The sequence below is a fragment of the Coenobita brevimanus genome, chromosome 1, assembly GCF_032717465.1.
Source record: "Coenobita brevimanus isolate Jiangsu-jjx chromosome 1, ASM3271746v2, whole genome shotgun sequence".
Classification (NCBI taxonomy): domain Eukaryota; kingdom Metazoa; phylum Arthropoda; class Malacostraca; order Decapoda; family Coenobitidae; genus Coenobita; species Coenobita brevimanus.
The window spans coordinates 69,701,286-69,719,532 of NC_136954.1; the positions used below are offsets into that span (position 1 = coordinate 69,701,286).

The 18,247-nt window shown below is 40.3% G+C and overlaps 2 protein-coding genes across 3 annotated transcripts; one reads left to right on the forward strand and one right to left on the reverse strand.

The window, feature by feature from the left end:
* Positions 1–747: 747 nt before the first annotated feature.
* On the reverse strand, positions 748–17,427 carry Idh3g (Isocitrate dehydrogenase (NAD(+)) 3 non-catalytic subunit gamma). Of its 2 annotated transcripts, none has more exons than XR_013899127.1 (10): positions 17,342–17,427; positions 15,871–15,906; positions 15,343–15,449; positions 14,634–14,746; positions 13,811–14,001; positions 12,802–12,935; positions 12,002–12,233; positions 11,612–11,798; positions 10,576–10,727; positions 748–1,339 (listed from the first exon to the last, which is right to left on the reverse strand). XR_013899127.1 is itself a non-coding variant. In XM_080279880.1 (10 exons), the coding sequence occupies exons 1-10, from the start codon at positions 17,417–17,419 to the stop codon at positions 1,318–1,320; spliced, it is 1,182 nt and encodes a 393-aa protein (XP_080136006.1). In that variant the 5' UTR covers positions 17,420–17,427; the 3' UTR covers positions 748–1,317. The 2 variants fall into 2 exon arrangements, 1 of the variants encoding a protein (XP_080136006.1); XM_080279880.1 differs by having other exon boundaries at positions 10,646–10,727.
* LOC145409336 (uncharacterized) lies at positions 3,185–8,619 on the forward strand. The gene is made up of 3 exons (XM_080279838.1): positions 3,185–3,288; positions 5,904–6,023; positions 6,975–8,619. Exons 1-3 carry the CDS (start codon positions 3,252–3,254, stop codon positions 7,154–7,156), a joined length of 339 nt encoding a protein of 112 aa, XP_080135964.1. The 5' UTR covers positions 3,185–3,251; the 3' UTR covers positions 7,157–8,619.
* Positions 17,428–18,247: the final 820 nt, after the last annotated feature.

The following is an 18,247-nucleotide window of genomic DNA, read 5'->3' on the forward strand; positions in this document are numbered from 1 at the left end:
TAAACCACAACCACCCCTTGGCTATAAACTTACACAGGTTCAATCCAGCTGGAGCACCTTAATTACCCACTAAACCACCAGGTGCCATAGTTTGGTTGTATGGTTACCACCCAGCATAGTAACTGGTTTCCTTGTGTACAGGAAACCATTTGGCTTGTCACTCAGTGTTGAGTCATCCATAGACAGAAGGAAGAGAAAATAATGAAGGAAAGAATGATCACCTGGAAGCAGCACTACATCAAGTGAGTGGATGGTGAGCACCCCCACCTCAACTTTTAACCCCCGCTAAGCAGCAGACCTCGTATGAGGCACAATGAAGGTCTGCATGGACCAGTTTGAAAGCCTCATAAAGAACAAATTATCCTGTATATAAAAATGATTCAGGGGAGGTAAACTACTTACAATGAATCAGTCAGGCAAAGGTTAATTACAAAAACCGATTTGACGATTGCTCCCCTGGCCTAAGAAGCCTTGCATAGCTTTCATATGCTTGTACTGTATAGACAGAAAGTGCCACTAAAACAATGTTGTCACATTCATCACTGCTCCCCTTCCCCATTTGTACCTCACCAGCATGGGGAAAGGGGAATGGCTAACTTGGCTATTCCCAAGAATGTCTGTTCCTACAGTGACTAATTTAGACATACTGTAAAAAAAAATAAAAATAAAAAATAAACGTTATTGCTGCAAAACTGGCTAATAAAATGTCCTGGAAATACCAGAGTACAGGTTACACATGCATAGTTTTATTGCAGCAAAGGCTATGTACATGATATTCTACACAGAATTGCTGAACCTTTATAATTTGCTACAGTTCAAGGATGTCTAGTATATCTGTGACGTATATGTCAGTAGTGCGTATATGTCAGTAGTGAAGTCAAGACACTAAGCACAATAAAGTACAGGTACATTGCTACATTTATCTATATTTTGCAGTAAATATAGATTTTCTACTTTTCACCTAGTTATTCTAGAAGTATAAACAAACAGTACCAACTAACAATATATCAGTACCATAATGTGAGTCACCTGAAGTTGTACAAGCTGTGGGTATGTCTGCTGAAGTAAGGTTCATGTAGAAAGGAGTCTTCACAAGTATGTCAACATACCTGTACAAACTAAAATTCTTTAAAAATGCATATACTGTACATGTATTACAAAACATTTATAATAAACAATACAAAATTATTTAATGGACCATTTCAATATAAAATTCAATGCATACTGCCAGTCATATTATATTTCACTACTAGCCATCACTGGAAATTTAATGTTCGATGGATGAGGGCATGATTTCAACTTTACCTGTTGTCACCATCACTGCAGTAATGCTGGATCCCTGTTGAAGAAAATATTCAAATATTAGGAGTACACTACGGGAACATATCAAGACTTAATGTTCCGAATACTGTAAAGTTCCATACCACCATGTACAGCTGTGGACAATAAAACTGATCGACATCTCAGTTGATTAATTAAGAAATTTCTACTTTATTCTGAGGTCTGTTGGGCTTCAAAGATCACACTGCTGAGTTTCAACAGCTACTGTTCAAGGTCTTCCTATTAAAGTGAAGTGAAGCAATGTTTACTCGTATGTCTGCAGCTGTGCATTAGCTTTCTTTCATACTACCTGTCATTGTTGCGGAGTTCTTACTCCTTCCACAACAAGGTGCAGGGGAATATAAGGCAGCTTGGCTCCTGGGTGAATACCACAGCTGCTTCTCTCAGGGAGCACAGCATCACTACTACCACCTGATTGATATTGATTTGCATACATACTGACAATCAAGTCCAAGATGAATGGGTCTCACATGGGTCAACTGTGCTAGAAGAAAAAAACGTACACAAAATTGTACTGTGGCTACTGCCAAAATATTTAACTTTAGAATCAACACCTGTCATCATCATCATCATCACCTTTTTCTTCCACTGAAGGATAAAGTGTGGTAGAATCAGTGGCAGAGTCATTGAGGTGGCCAGAGCTGCCCTGGCCAACCCTGAAATATGCCAGGCCACCTCAAATTTTAGAAGGATTACCTCCAGACTCCACTGAAGAGTTCTTTGGCCACCCCATAAGTGGGTTTGGCCATCCCTTTGCCAACCCATGTTCAAAATCATAGCTATACCACAAATGGGCAGGACAGATACAGCATGAGAGAGGGGGGAGTGATTTGGAGAGAGGGATGCATGATAGGCTGGGGGCAAGAAACAGTTCATTGTGGTCACCTTTTACAGGATTGATTTAAAAATGCCATGATCCATTCATATGGAATTCTACCCACATGGTGAAATTGTGCCTATTTATGACATAACTGTTTCGGCCTGACTTGGATGGACACAATTTTCACATTTGGTTATGCTCTTCCAATCAAAAGTTCTTGATTGTGTCAGAGGCCAGTATTCATCGAGCACCTTAGCAAATTTGTGTGCTATGCCCGTAGAAGTTTTAAACCCGCCACAATGGCTGCATGGCCTGCGTCAGAGACTGAAGCTGCTGGCCTGTTAGCACCTGGGTTCAAATCCTGGTGCAGGCAACTGGCATCACTCAACTTGGGTGTCCATCCATCCTTTACGGGTTAGAAGGTAAATGAGTACTTAAGGTAACACCTAGAGGAAGCACCTGTGGCAACCTGGATGATGCAGTGGCCTTGTATTCCTCGCTATTGGATGCAAGCCCGCTACAGGCTCATAGGCCTAAGTTAGATATGAGCACCAGTGTTAAACGCCTCGTGGTGTATGCCCCCACCTTTTACCATTAACTCCTGTCTGGGTGGAGTGTTCGCAGCTCTCTCTCTCTCTCTCTCTCTCTCTCTATAGACACACTTCCAGTATAAATGGACGGCAATGTCAGAACAACCTTGAAAAACCGTCGGGACATAAGGAAAAATAAGAAACAAAATGAAGTATTCACAAGGAATCTCATACACAACTTCATCCATTCCATCCATCATCCAATCCTACGTTGCCCCACGAGGACCGTAGGATCCCGGGGCTAGGCAAGTTGGTCCTGACATTTAAGATGGGATTACGATCAAGAATTTTGATAAATAATCTTGAGGGTGTGGGAGGAGCGACCAGCGTGCGGAGAGGTTGCTAGCTACCACCACCACCGCAAATACCACAATTTCTTCCACAACCAGTCACCATGCTGGCAGTGAAGGAAGCAGGGGTGGGTATGGCGGCCGCGAACCCAACTGCATACCAAATCACCACCTAAGCAACAACATCCAAACCCAGCCTCAACAAATTACATGGAAATCGCCTCTAATCTACGAATGCAACGAAGAGGTAACGCAAACTAAGCACGGATACGCATACGCTCACCATCGCTCCATTTCGCAAACTGACTAAAACTTGTGACAAAACTTTGACCCTCGCAGCTGTCACTTAAACCCTATGACCGCAATTTTAAGAACTTGAGTATATGGACATTTTGCTACGTAATACTTCGAATTAAGACACTGGAAACCTAACGCAGAAACTGCTGCAAATTCAAAAGAGATAATGATAAGAAGAGATGAACTAAAATCAAACAAGGGCGTGACTGGCTTAAGTAAACAATGCCCTCTCGCTGACACATGATATCTCAAGTAACATCTCAGACGACTTGTGCCTTCATCCCAACATGTAACTTATTAATATATTAACCACTTCAAAATGCAGATATAATAGTTTTGATTTCAGACGGCGACTTACTTATTCTACCTAAGCAACGCTGAATACTAGTTTCACTTTGTGCAGATGAAGACGTGTACTGAAAGAAGCATGGGTAAGATGGATCAGGACAGGTTGGATGGAAACACAAAAGCTGATAAAAGTGTAAACGAAAAATGAGAAGCTAGGGAGAGAGGCGGCAAGGGAAAGACCGGGATGGAAAAGGGTGTGTGAAGAGAGAATGACAGAAAAAGGGAATGAAAAGAAGTGAAGAAATGAAAGGGTGCACGAATGGGATATGGGAGCAGGGATATAAAAGTGACGGAGTATGGGAGGGAAAGAGAAACTAAAGAGAAAAGGATGGAAGTGACTGAGAGAAGGGCGGACTGGGAAGGATGATACTGACGAGGGAGAGGCGAAAGCGGGAAGAAATGAGAGGGAGGGAGGGAGGGAGGAAGAACAGGAAAGTATGTATTGAAACGATGAAAAGCGTGAGTGGGTGAAAATTTTATGCAAAGATCAGAGGAGATTTAGTGAGGAAGTGAAGTAAGTTGGATGGATGGAGGGAAGGAGGGAGGGGATGGAGGAACAGGTGGACGGATGGAGGGAGACTGGGAGGGGAAGGATGGATGGAGACCAGGCGTGGGAGACGATTGACTGTGGGAGGAAGAATGGAAAAAGAAGGATGGATAGATGAAGAGAGCGAGAATGGGAGTTGGGAGTGGACTGAAAAGAGGGAGAAAGCGTCAACAGAAGTGGATGGAGAGTGGGAGACAGATGTGGAGGTACTAAATAAGGAGGGAGACAGAGTTAAGACAGGTGAGAATGTGAAAGGCTTAAGGAGCAGTGAATGTACAGATGAGAGGGACTAACAGAAAGACAACTCCTACAGAATAATAAAGAGCACATAAAGATATAAAAAACGGTTTTGATAACTAAATGTAGTAACCTAAGTCGCCCCGTCCCGACCGATTTTCCACCACTGACTCTCCCCAATCGCGACCAATTTTGGAAAAAAAAAAAAAAAAGCTCAAACCTCCGCTTTTGGTGAGAAACATCGCTCACCTGAGGTTTAAAATACTCGATACAGGTAGCAGTACTCCTTACCTTACTGGGTTTTCGATCATGCTGGCTCCAAAGAAAACGAGTTACAGTATATGGGAGGGTAACTATTCCACACCACTCAAAAACGATATTTATTTATTTATTTATTTGGTACGATTTTATATGTAGTACGAGAGTATATTGGTTTTCATACAATAATATAGGCAATATAAGCATTGTTTCACTCACTAACACATCAACATACCTGACCTTTTTTGGTGACATTACCTGATCATCATTTCTGTTTCTTCCTCTAATACTACGTAAACTTTGTCCTCCACATTGTCATCGATTGGGGAATCACTCTGGCCCTGAATGTCTTTATTGGCCAGGTCACTGGTAACAGGTGAATTGCTGAGACAATGGTGTGCAGGGGGGGGGGAGGTTATGCAGGGTAAGGCATTGTCCCTGCCTGGCATCTTGTAGAGGATGGTGTCCCATGTATACGTACCAAAAACCACGCATGAAAATTGAAAATTGTGCAAAGTATGAACCTTGCAATTGCGCGATGTACTGGTACGTCGATGGATCTAGCTGTGACAAAACGTTGTAACGTCCTCATACGTCGATGGGACGTCTCGGGTTAAAACACACACACACACACAAAGATGCATGCTCTCTCTCTCTCTCTCCATATAATCTTCAAGATACATAAACTCCCAAATAAGTATTGGTATCAATTATTAATAGTGAATTAAGTAATCCACTTTCCTTATCTTTCCATCTTTTCAGATCTCAAGAAATGCAGGGATACCACCAACACATATTCTCCCCTCTCTTCTCCCTCATTTTACACTTCTCTTTCTTATCTCTTGCACACTCCATCTCCTCAGTCCATGACCAAACCTCCATTCATCATCAACATCTGCCTCTCCTAAAACAACAATACATACAGACCCTTCTTCAACGTCGCATTTCATCCACATCCAGACACAGAGTTAATTCTCTTTTCCGACAAAAATATCTCACACACTCTAACCACCAAGCATTTTCAACACTCTACAGCCACCAAGCCTCATCTATTAATGATCTCCTGTCACTACCTCATGACCATACGAAGTTCACCTCCCTCCATCATACACCAAAAGTAAACTATCACCAAAACATATTCCTACCCCAAAACACTTTCCCATTCCCTTCTCAAGACCACACCAAGAGGAGGGTGTGGGATGCAGGACAAACGAGCATTGCTGAAGAAGAGACTGAAGTGTGGCAACTAGATGAAGAACCTGTTGTAACTTCAAACAACAGATCAATAAAATCAGGTTTGTATATTCAAATATACTTTATGCCCCACAGGAAGCAACTCCTCTATGAAACTGTCTGTCTATGCAGTTCATTTACCCTATGATTCTATAGCCAGATGCCTTAATCCTGGAAGGGGTTGCTATGAACTAATTCCTTCCATGTCACCCTGTTCTTTGCAATCAGAAAGCCCTCCCTTACTCATATACCTTTCCACCCTATCCCTCCACTTCATCCTCAGTCTCCCCCTCCTTCTCTTTCAATACATATTTAGGTAACAATTCAAATTTTAATGGTGGTTTGGTTTTTCTATCACATAAAATTTTTTCTAAGTTACTACAGCCTAGCTTCAGAGCCCTACTCCACAAAGAAGGTAACATGGGACTGGCTGGTAAGGTTTCCCAAATCACTCATGTATAGTAGAGAGCCACTTTAAGTATTGGTACACAAGAAGCTTGTATGTATAACTACAATACCGGTCAAGTCCTATACAGACATAAATAACCAGTTTTAATATATCATCTAAACTTAAAAAGAAAGAAATATCAATAACAGACATAAATACCAAGTTTTAACATATCATCTGAACTTAAAAAAGAAATAATAACAACACTGTTCAGCTTCCTTCTACTCTAATTTACCTGATGTTATCCTCTATACCAGAAGATACCTTAAAGCATTTCCTAGTCTAGTATAATAAAATCATTCTCCTGGTAAAATAACATTTTTAAAGGTAGACTACTTCTCTCTCCGGTGCTGGAGAGGGATGCCTCCTTGTGGTAGCACTAATATAACTGGATGGCTCTACAGCCTGCCTATTTGAATGTCCCTCAACTCCCTCCCAGTCCCACGAAAGAAGGATGGTGGACAGAAGAAGGGCAACTTGAGCCTTAAGTCCACACGGTTCATGTTCTACTGAGCCTCGGCCACCACAAAAACAACAACAACCCTTTTTACCCTAATAATTCCAGAGGGAGAGTCAAAATACAACATGGGAGGCGTGTGGTGGAGGGTAACGAGTCCTGATGACCCAGCAGAAGGAGCGGAGCCAGCAAAGTGGGATGGGGATGGGGTGGAGGAAGGAGTATATAAGAATGATCTGCAAGACTATGAAGTGCTGCAAGATGAGTGGACTGAGGAAGCTGTTACATGAAGCCAGTGCTTGGGAATTAGTTGCAAGGAAATAAGCTGCTGCAAAATGAGTGGGTGGAGGAAACTGTTACAAAAGGTCTATGAATGCTAAGGAAACACATTAGCTATTGTAAACTGTATGATGCTCTCAAAAACTTGCCCTTCAGCTCTTCCAGTGTTTTGCAGCATGGTTTCCTTTTCTGCCCAAGGCAAGGCTTCAGTTACTTTTCGTACCTTCCCACAAGATTATACCCACACGCAATGATTCATATAATTATTAATAAAACTAAAAATATAGCTTTACACACACTCATAAGCAATGTTAAAATTACTTCGCAGTACTAATCCCAGTACCATACCTAAGAATCAAAGACAATATATTAAACCACCGATTTAAGCAAACATGGCACTGAATACTATGGGAAATGCCAGGTAAACTGAAAATGTAATTAAACAATCTCTAATTTACAGTGAACTGCAAAATTCAACAGGAAATAACAATAGTGCCAGTAAGCACTGTTTATGAACTGAAAGCAAACATGACAAAATACTGACAGTTTCATCACATTACAAATTTTTGGTATCTAGTACAAGAGTAAAGAAGGAAGAAACATTGAACTGCAGATATAATACAGTCAAAGGCAAGACCATTCAGTAACATACAACTCTAAGAAGGAACTACTATACTATCTCTACACCTGCCACAATACAACTAAGCCTTAAGTCATGCACAACCTTCATGCATCTACTGTTACACTACTAGAAGGGTAATGATATTAACATTAATTATAGACTTTTGACTACTGTTACTACTGTACTGTAATATCATGTAATGCCTGTAATTTGCAGATGGCAATGCATCACAATGCAAATTCAGAGCAGCTAGGCTGGTGATGATATTGATATTATCATCAGAAATATATACTGACTCTATTGGGTACATTTATGTGAAACTACAGAATGTGGTGAAAGTTTTCAATGTATCATATTGAGATAGGATTCAGGGGGCTTGAATGATGAGTGAATGAAAGCATGGCCCACTGAACTGGGCAAACTTGGGCTGTCTGGGCATTGCTACTCCTCACCCTGCCCTAGGGTGGGAAAGGAGGTCTCCAGATGATGATGATGATATAATATGGTTGGGGAAGTGGGTAATGATATTAACAGTATCTAGTTAATAGGTTATTTTTATAACCCTAAACTACTGCATTTAATTAGCATTTTTTCACTGCAACTTGTGTGTTTCTATTAACAAATGCCTGCTTTCAAAGAAGTGCAATAAGTTAATAAAGTCAGGTATCATATATGTCTGTATTTTGATTTTGCTTCACCTACAGATAACGGTTGTAAGACATCTCTAATTTGGATAATATGTGCAAGCGATTTTTCATTAGGACCTCAGAATACTCATTCACTATCTTCAAAATAATGTCAAACTAAAATACTTTCATGCAGACCCAACCATACATACCAAAGATATCTTTACATACAGAATGTATGCACTATGGGTCACAAAAGTGTTGGTTCACAGGATGTCCGATGCCTACCAAAAACATCTGATCAACTGCTGATGTTTACCAACGTCTCATTGTGTAGGAACAATGTCTCTTCATATAAACATGACATCTGCTATATGTTTGCGAAAGCATATTGCTAGTTGGCAATATATGACACCTCCTGATATGCGGGATAGCAACGTGAGGTAGGTCGGACATTAATATTTCAGTGACCTTCATTCTGTGGTCCCAAATGTTTCATGCATATTGTGCACTGATACTTCTACGACCCACAGCACATACATTCAGGATACCAAAAATATACTTTTATATATGTTCGACAATACTATTAGCACATTACAAGGTGCTCAACTAGTGTTCTTGATTACTTCTGCCAAGGAGGCTATGCTTTTGCTGATGTTGGTTTATTTGTCTGTTAGCGGGCTTACTCAAAAAGTTATGAATGGATTTTGCTAAAATTTTTTGGAGGGGCAGGGTATGGCCAAAGGAACAGTCCATTATATTTTGGTGGTGATGCAAATCAACACCTGGATACAGGAATTTTTTAAAAGATTCTCTACCATTGTGGGATAGTGGCAATTTCAACATTTCTGCTTCTAACTCGATAAATAATGCCTACAATGCTTACATAAAAATTACAAGAAAACATCTCCATTAGATCTACCACACACTCTGCCTTGGCAAAGGTTTGCAATCTCAGATTGCTCGTGTTTTGTTTTTGTGATGCATGTATGCGAGACCCAGTATTAGCTTACTTTTTCTTGTGTGTGTGTGTGTGTGTGTGTGTGTGTGTGTGTGTACAGTATACAGTACTCATTTAAAGCTAATTTCTATCAGGATCATGAGTCAATACATACAAACAAATGAAGGAAATCTGAAAATAATAAAGATTTATCAGCAAGTACATAGCTTAAAAACAAAAAAAAAATGTTTGCTATAGACATGCTGATGCTACTCTAATAAAGATGCTGGCCATCCGATAAATAGAGAAGAAATGAGGACACCTCGAAATCCTGAAAGAACCAAATAAACCCTTTCAGTGCAATGATGTCTTTTATTGTTGCTACAGTTGCTGCACATGGATACCTTCATATGGCAGCACCAATATATTCAGGCAGTGAAGCTGCCCAGTTATAGTAATGTCCCTCAACTTTCTTTCCCCTGAAATATGATGGTGCACTGAAGGATGAAGGCAACTTCAGCCTGCACTCCCTTGGACTCCCATTCTAAGTGACCTAAATGACTCTAGGATTGAAACTACCACTATTTTTGCTTGGGCCAAATTTTGTTCAACAGAATAAAAATGCCTGACTGTAGCAGGAACAAAAAGGCAAAAAACATCATTGTAGTAAAGGGTTCAAAATCAAGAGCATGTTGTCTAAACAGAAACTCAGCTAAAAATCCATCTACAGAGGTCCCAACATCAGTCTAAATCATGTTTAAAATGAAGGGAAGGCAGTACTTGTACTATGGCACGTAAGTTAGATTTCACATAGCCTTAAGCTAAGCGACGAAAGCTTTCCTTGGTTGGCATTGTTTTGGCAAATTATCTATAATCAGTATTAACCCCTACACATCAAGTAATGTCCTTTTTTGTTCATTCTTGCTGCTACCAGATAATTATAATCAACTTAGGAAAGGTGTTTTGTACTGGGGGGGGGGTTTGTCAATGTTATATCTAACCCCTCCAGTTCAAAAAATTTCTCAGCTGAATAAAATGGTGAGGAGATAGCAAGAATAAGCAACAAAAGACATCCCCAGGCTGAATTAGTAAATGACTACAAGCAAAACTAAAGCAATGACCAGTGATCAGTAATTCTTCAGGTCTGATATCGTACGGTGAATCTAAATATCATACATTAAACCCACTAACCGACTAAGATGACTGAAACGCAACTGTAAAGCTTTCCGTCTGCTAACTTACAAGCTTGGTAGGTGCAGGGCAAGCTTAGGGTGCAATGAGGAGAGGGCTGGAGGGGAAAGGAAGAGGTTACCAATGGCGGTCCTTTGTACTGGCTTGTAGCTCCTTGATTATATTCTGCACAACATCCAAGCTCGTTGCTTGCCCACCAAGATCTGGGGAAAACAAGTGGAGAAAGGATGAGAACCCGACTTGAAAACAATAAATGATATGGAAAGAAACAGTGGCATTAAGCACAACAACAGGAAAAGCGATGAGAAACTGACTTAGAAAATATCAAAGATGTCAAATGAAATGGTGTAATAAAAAACAAAAACAGCAGGAACTAAGAGAAATGGACTTCAATTTAAAAGAAATTAATGGCCTAGGCTGAGGACTAAGAAATGTGCACAGTTGGGAACAAATATTTGCCTAATATTTCACATCGATATCACACTTCCCTCTGCTGGCTGATATTCCTAAGCTTAGAGAAGCTTAGTATAAGCATTTTTCCTGACTGAAAAAGCATGTCTATCAGATATGAAGAATCTGGAAAGCAAAAGATGGGCATGCCTTTCTATTTCTTACTTTTCTCTGCTGATTAAAATCCCAAGATAGAGAAAGGTTGGGTATGTTTCTCTGCCAACATATTATTCTCCTTGACATAATGCATCAAGAAGTAATGGACATGCCTTTAGTATGAAGAAAGTACTGTGGAATTGTAGCCACACATTTGTCCCTGAGTGGACAGAGTGAGAATAAGTATCTTCCCAAAGCCTGATGAATACATAGCAGAAAAGTTGAACCATTTGAACCAAGCACTAGTAGAGACAGGGATTTTATTGTATTTCAACGGTTGTAAATTTTCTTCACTCTCATCTTAAATGTCGGTACCAAACTGCCTAGCCCCGGGCTCCTACGCTCCTCATGGGGCAATGTAGGATTGGATGATGGATGAATGGATGTAAATTTTCTTCAGACGAAACTGGAAAAGCTGTTTCTCTAACTGTACATGCTATATTCTAACAACTGGGGAAAAAAAAAAAAAACAAAGGCCAACCTGCAGTGTGAATCATGTCAACATTGAGTGTCTTGTTGATGGCATTTCTTATTAGTTCTGAGTGTGAGTTAAGTCCAAGATGCTCCAGCATGTCACAGCCTGCATTCAGCATAGCCACTGGGTTGGCAACGTTGAGGCCGGCCACTGAGGTACCAGTGTTGCGTGTTCCCGGCTCGAACACTGCATACTGCAAACGTACCATTAATATGTCAGGGTATGGCAGCAGTTCATTTTCTGTATTCTCAAACTATGGTCTTTCATATGGTAAAATGTTGTTTCTTTTCTACATACTCAAACTGTAGTCTTTTCCAACTACCAATAATAATTCTTCTTTTTACATGGAGAGAGAGAGAGAGAGAAAAAAAAAAATCCACAAGGGCCAATACTCACATGATCTCCATAGTTCCTGCCCGACAACAACCCAGGTCCTCCCACCAGACCACAGATCACATTGGAGACCACATTGCCATACAGGTTTGGCATCACCATAACGTCAAACTGCTGCGGTCGAGCGACCAACTGCATGCATGTGTTGTCAATGATCATGTCACTGAACTCAATGTCTGGGTACTCCTCGGCAACATTGCGACATGTCTCAAGGAACAGGCCATCCGACAGCTTCCTGTAAAACAGAATTAATCCCTTTACTTCATACTCAGCCAGCCTGAGAACAGTTTAAGTCTAGCTATCATTCTCCCTCTGAAGCAAAGGTCCATTCCTACTGCAGACCTCATATGGACTGACTGACATTGTGAAGAATACAGTCACAACACCATAAGTTGCACTGGAAGGCTTGAAAATCAACAGTCCATTAGCATAAGAATGAGACTTGCTAATCAAACTACTGTTCAAATCAAATGTAGGGCCTTGTCATATTGAGGTAAAAATCAGACACATTCTGATGCAAAATGTCCAGTCATGCAGGCAAAAGTTCAAATAAGAACATCTGCTCCATGAGGTCAAATTCTGGGCAGTGTGTTTCTCAGTACTAGACATGATGCACCCAATAGTGAAAAAGGTTATACCAAGAATGTGGCCCAATGGAACAGAACTTTTCTCATACCTGCTTTAATCCCAAACCACACAGATGGACAACTTGCATTAGCATACTAATGTCCTACTCCAACTTAACTATGACGAGGCCCAGTCTATCAACAATTGAAATTCAAACCCTAAAAATGGAGACTTACATGATGTTGGCCTTATGGACAGCTGTGACCTTCTTACGCCCATGCCTCACAGCATACTCGAATGCATAGCGTGCCAGTCGCTCAGAACCTCGACGGGTGATGATCTTCAGGCTCTCGATCACACCCTTCACATTCTGCAACATTAATTATCACGAACATCATCACCTCCAGTGCCTTGTTCCCTCCCAGGAACCCCCAAACAGGATACTTTTTTCTCACAGACCTCTCTCTCTCTCTCTCTCTCAAACGCTCCTCTTTCTCTGCCTCTTCCTTCTCTCTCAACAATATACTGTGACACTCTCTTTTGGTATGTCACAAGAATACTGTACAGAAATTCCTCATTACTACTCACCTTTCTGATATTCATTACTGATATCAAACCCACAACAAGAGACCGAAAAAAAAAGGGTAAATGAAAGTTTCACTGCTCTCTTACAGTACCAGGTGTACGAAAAACTTTGCTACATCATGGCACATCTTCCTTAATTAACCTATAATGAGGATTCCCTGTATTACCAAAGTCTAATGTAAGCTCAGTTAGCCCAATTGCCCATTACAGTTCTATTGTTGCCTATAAAACTGATATGTCTATTACCTGATTTACAAAACTAAGTGTAAGGAAAAATTTGTGATGCTCTGGAATACATCAGCAACATATTTGAAGAACTACTTGTTTCAGATGACACCATGCCAACTCTCTCATTCCTTCTCTGCAGACAATGGCCTCTCACAAATCTGTCAGGACCACAGTGGTAAAACTGAAAACATACAGGTGCTGGCCACCCTCCAATTTTAACTAATTTTCTAAGCATGTAAAGATGATAGAACAATTGTTTTTCTTTTAGTACCGGTATTGTTGCTGACTACATCTGTAATATGGGATGCAGGCATTCACACTAAACAAACAGCTACATGTGTTTCATAAATAACCATAACAAAGCAGAGGCTAGCTTATACACTTAACATAGGCAATCTTACTAATATAGCCAGCACCTCTACTTCCACGTACCTCATGCTCCATCATCGAGTACTCTCCCTCAGTATTTTCTCTAATGATCACAATATCAACATCTGAGTAGCGTGATCGTACAGCTGGGTATGAGTGACAGTGCAAGACGTTGGCAAACAGGTCCAGTTGTGTACGCAGCTCAGCATTCCGGGAACATCCATCCATGTCTCCATATTTGGATTCAATACTGCCTGAAAAGACAAAGATAAGATGTAACAGAATGTAAGTACCTGTACGATATCAGTAAACCTTCTATATAATGACCTGCAGCATTTCAATTGGGGAAGTCACAGTGGGTTGTTAAATCCAAAAGTTTGTTACATCCAGTGTTCAATAGTTCACTTAATCTTCAAACCCAAGTCCCTTACAGAGTTACCATAGTTTGTTAGGTACATTATATTATCCTTAGTGTTCATATATTCCATTTTAATTTTCTATGGACATTTGGGCATCATACAGCCATGTATATCTCAATCCAAGCTATCATATGTCAACTGGTTGGTTAGTTACCCCAACCAGCTTCTAAATGCCACCTTAACTAACAATACTCCACAGGTTTATACCTTCACCTGGCAGCTGCCTCTAATTGGATACGATCATTTTCTTCCGATTAATAAACTGGTAATCTATGTCACACAGTATGTTCATACTTACTTGTAAATTTCACAATGACCTTCCATGAATCTCGAATGGTGACTGAGAGAATGGAGTCCAGAGAGAAAGTTAGAAGGTATGGAGCACACACCACCAGGTATTATAAAAACTCACATGCTTTCAGAACAAATGAAAATACAGGTAACTACAAAGCGACACATAAACCAACCCTTCAGGGCAACACCATTCCTCTTGATGCAAATGACTGCATTGGCAAACTCCTCCTCTGTGGAGTCCTTTGTGATCTGAATCTCCTCAAAGTCTACTGGCACACCTGCATATCTGGAAAATTACATCACCGTCACCATCATCATTCATCTTGACCTATTTTTCCAACCACACAACAGGCAGGATCCAGAAACATGGAAAAAGAAAGTACAACAATGGGAAAACAAGAGTGCGCCAAGTGAAATGGGTAAAGGAATCCCTCATATCTTCAATAATATGGTACAGTATCGTATAACAACATTAATAATAATACTGGTATCAATAATAACAATAATGATACACAATTCATTCACTAATTCATCATCTAATCCTGTGTTGCCCCATGCGGAGCATAGAAGCCCGGGGCTAGGCAAGTTGGTCCTGACATTTAAGATGAGAGTGACCAGCCTCACTCATCCCTGAGTAGCATTACGTGAGCAATAAACCCCAACCACCCCTTGGATATAAACCTTCACTGGCTCAATCCGAATGGAGTGCCTTAATTATCCACTAAATCACCAGGGGCCATAAATTGGTTATATGGTTACCACCCAGCATAGTAAATGGTTTGCTGGTGTACAGGAAACCACTTACTACACTGGGCAGTATATATACTGCACATGTATTCTGTAACAATATCTGGCATATGGAGTTTACATAATGTACGGCACCTGAAAATGTTGCGCACGTATCCCATCAGCTCTGGACCGATGCCGTCGCCTGGGACCATTGTGACGGTGAAGCGACCCCCATACTGAGCCACTGGGAATGGCTGAGACTGCAGAAGAAAAGTCAGCTTACTACACCATGTAAAAAATAACAACGCCATCATAAAAAAGTATTAATATAGAAACAAGAAGTGACTGGGAAACCTGAACTCATTAGTAAGGTACTGACTCATCTTTTACCACCAGACTGTGTTACTGAAATTAGGGGAGGTCACTTATAATAAAGGAAAAAACTCATGGTGACTGTTTTCACCCCCTTCATCATGCAGAATAAAACTGTCTGGCAATAGCTTAAAAAAAAAAAGAAAATCTGGAGACTCATTTAGATAGAATACTTTAAGTAAATTAGGTGCAATTATCATACACTATTAACTTGGGGACAACAGGACGTCCATTGAGTAGGTGATCCAATGAATGGCAACATAAAGCAATAGCTACCTGTGTACAGTGTGATGGTGAAAATTTACTTACTGCAGTGAATGTTCTCCTCTGGGTGACATTTGGTGCCTGAAAAGATAAAAATATCTGCACTGTATACATTTTATAGTACAATACAATACTGTATAAACAAAGGCTGTCCAGCATTTTCACCAAGCAATATCTGACATTAACAACATGTAACAAACAACTATCTATCTATCTACCTTAATAAAAAATGATAAAACAAAGCTCCTATTAACTCTCGTGATGCCCCTCTGGTATATGTCAACTTGGGAAGCAATCAGAAAAAAAATAAATAAATAAAACGTGAAATAGAGCACTGAAACACTGACCATCATTAAAGGATATACCATACTTAATAAACAAGGGTGGAATTCTGAGACAGTTACAATCAGTTCCTTGTCGTAACCGAGATTTGTTTCTACAGGATGAACTACACACAGGAATATACTGGTCTACTGAACATTCTCATTTCCTTGTTCTTCCTTTAAAAAAGAAAAAAATCATGAACACGACAGGGAAATTATCAAATGTTTGTTTATGTACCTCAGCCCAAGATACAACACTTCTGTTAAATACTGTACATATACTGATGATAGCTATGACCACAAATGGATGCTGAAGAGTATGGTAATGTCAAACTGAAAACTATCCTTCCTTCAACAAACCTGTACCTGGAAATGAACACTCCAAATTAGCCTACATATAAATCCATATCATACAGGCAAAAAACTCACTAACACGAGAATGCCAAAGTTATCTCGAGGGTTACTCTAAATTAATTGATCCTTCCCCAGCTACTGCAGTCTCACCTAACTATGCTAACTGATCAGACCTAACCCAACCAATCAAAGTAAGCAGTGTGACTCCAAAACTTCAATATACCAAAAACTCTGGGTTTTCAGAAATTATGAAACAATGAAAGGGTCTGTGTCAAAGAATAATTCTGGGTAGCCTTAACAACTTCAAAATTCCAGGGTTAGATGTGCAAGTCCGCTCGTCTTACCCTCTAAGACTTCCCAGTGGCCTGACTGATAACACTGCATGGCATGTGTTGTGCAATAGTACACATTTAAATTTGCTTTGCTTTTCCCACAACACCTACGCTCCCTCATGCACAATACTTTCACACACCATGGGACACGCCTCTTCGACTGTCTACCCTGAAATATATGCGACTTCGCCAATGTGCCACTGGAAAACTTCAAAAGGAAACTAGATTAAATGTTCAGCACACTGCCGGATGAACCACCAACACCATGATACCCCACCTCCCACCACAACACCCACATACAAGTCATTCAAAGGGCGAGAGATTATTAACAGCGTCTCAACGGAGGCTCACCTCAGCTGTGCCACTAACGGGCAAATATTATTCTTCAAAGTAATTGTCAAGTTAGCAGACGGCACCAACACAAAATACTTAAAACGAGTAACTTGCAGCATATATCGTGTATGTTATATACTGGCAAACATTACAATGACACACAGTGTAGTATACCTGAGTAACGGCTCGTGTCCCTTGCAGCAGTGGGCTTATTTTGGAATACAAACGAGATGTTCGGCGTAGACTCGCCATACTGGAGTGATATTCCTTCTCAACCTGCTGCTTAAGATAAACAATCTGAAATCACAAAGATTTTTTTTATTATTGTGTAATTTATGTAATCTTCCCACAAAATCTCACAAGTGTTTGTAAATGTATTGAAAACAATCAACCATTCTGGGTGTATAACTAAACATCCCGAAGCTGAGAAGAAACATTGCTGCTATGGTAAAATTAGCCGAGATTTGTATAACAAAAAACGGAGAAATGTCTATGGTATTGCGAAAGATAAAGGTAAAGGTGATGACACACGCCATGAGACGCTAAAATACGGTGATAATTAGGACTGAGCCTGTGGCAGGTTATTCACCCAGTATCCTAGGATACATGGCAACTACATTTTAAGTTACCAGTTACCTATAGTTTCCCTTAACGTCCTGTCGTTTTCCTTTTTACTTTGGGGTTTATTATACAAGCGACCAAAACTTCACATAGTATATTTATTTGTCATTTTAAATACTTCTTTCTATATCATAACTGCGTTATTTAATCTAGATGTTGGTGGCCGCCATATATGGTATGCCTGATCAGTTAACCCAGTAAACAGTCCTGAAGTAAAAGTGCCTGTCAGACGGGGGAAGGTACGTTCTGCCTTTCTTTCTTTCATATATTCCATTACTCATGTGTTTCGGAGGTATTTTTCACATATTAGGTGCATAAAGATGTGTAAGAAACGGAGAGGAAGTCCAGAAAATGCGGAAGGAAGTGGGAGAGGTGTGAGTCAGTGGTGAGTCATTAAATGGGAATCTCCGGGACCAGCAACAGGTGCCTATTGGTAAGGTTGCATCATTTTGTTCTGTC

Excerpts from the sequence above, each read along its gene's own strand:
- Idh3g (XM_080279880.1), bottom strand. The coding sequence starts at position 17,419 with ATGGCGAGTCTACGCCGAACATCTCGTTTGTATTCCAAAATAAGCCCA. Across the intron at positions 12,234-12,801 it reads GTCCATAAGGCCAACATCAT|GAAGCTGTCGGATGGCCTGT; the intron begins GTAAGTCTCCAT and ends TCTGTTTTACAG. Across the intron at positions 1,340-10,645 it reads AGTACAAAGGACCGCCATTG|GGATCCAGCATTACTGCAGT; the intron begins GTAACCTCTTCC and ends TTTCTTCAACAG.
- LOC145409336 (XM_080279838.1), top strand. The coding sequence starts at position 3,252 with ATGGAAATCGCCTCTAATCTACGAATGCAACGAAGAG. Across the intron at positions 3,289-5,903 it reads TCTACGAATGCAACGAAGAG|ACCACACCAAGAGGAGGGTG; the intron begins GTAACGCAAACT and ends TCCCTTCTCAAG. Across the intron at positions 6,024-6,974 it reads CAACAGATCAATAAAATCAG|AGGGAGAGTCAAAATACAAC; the intron begins GTTTGTATATTC and ends TAATAATTCCAG.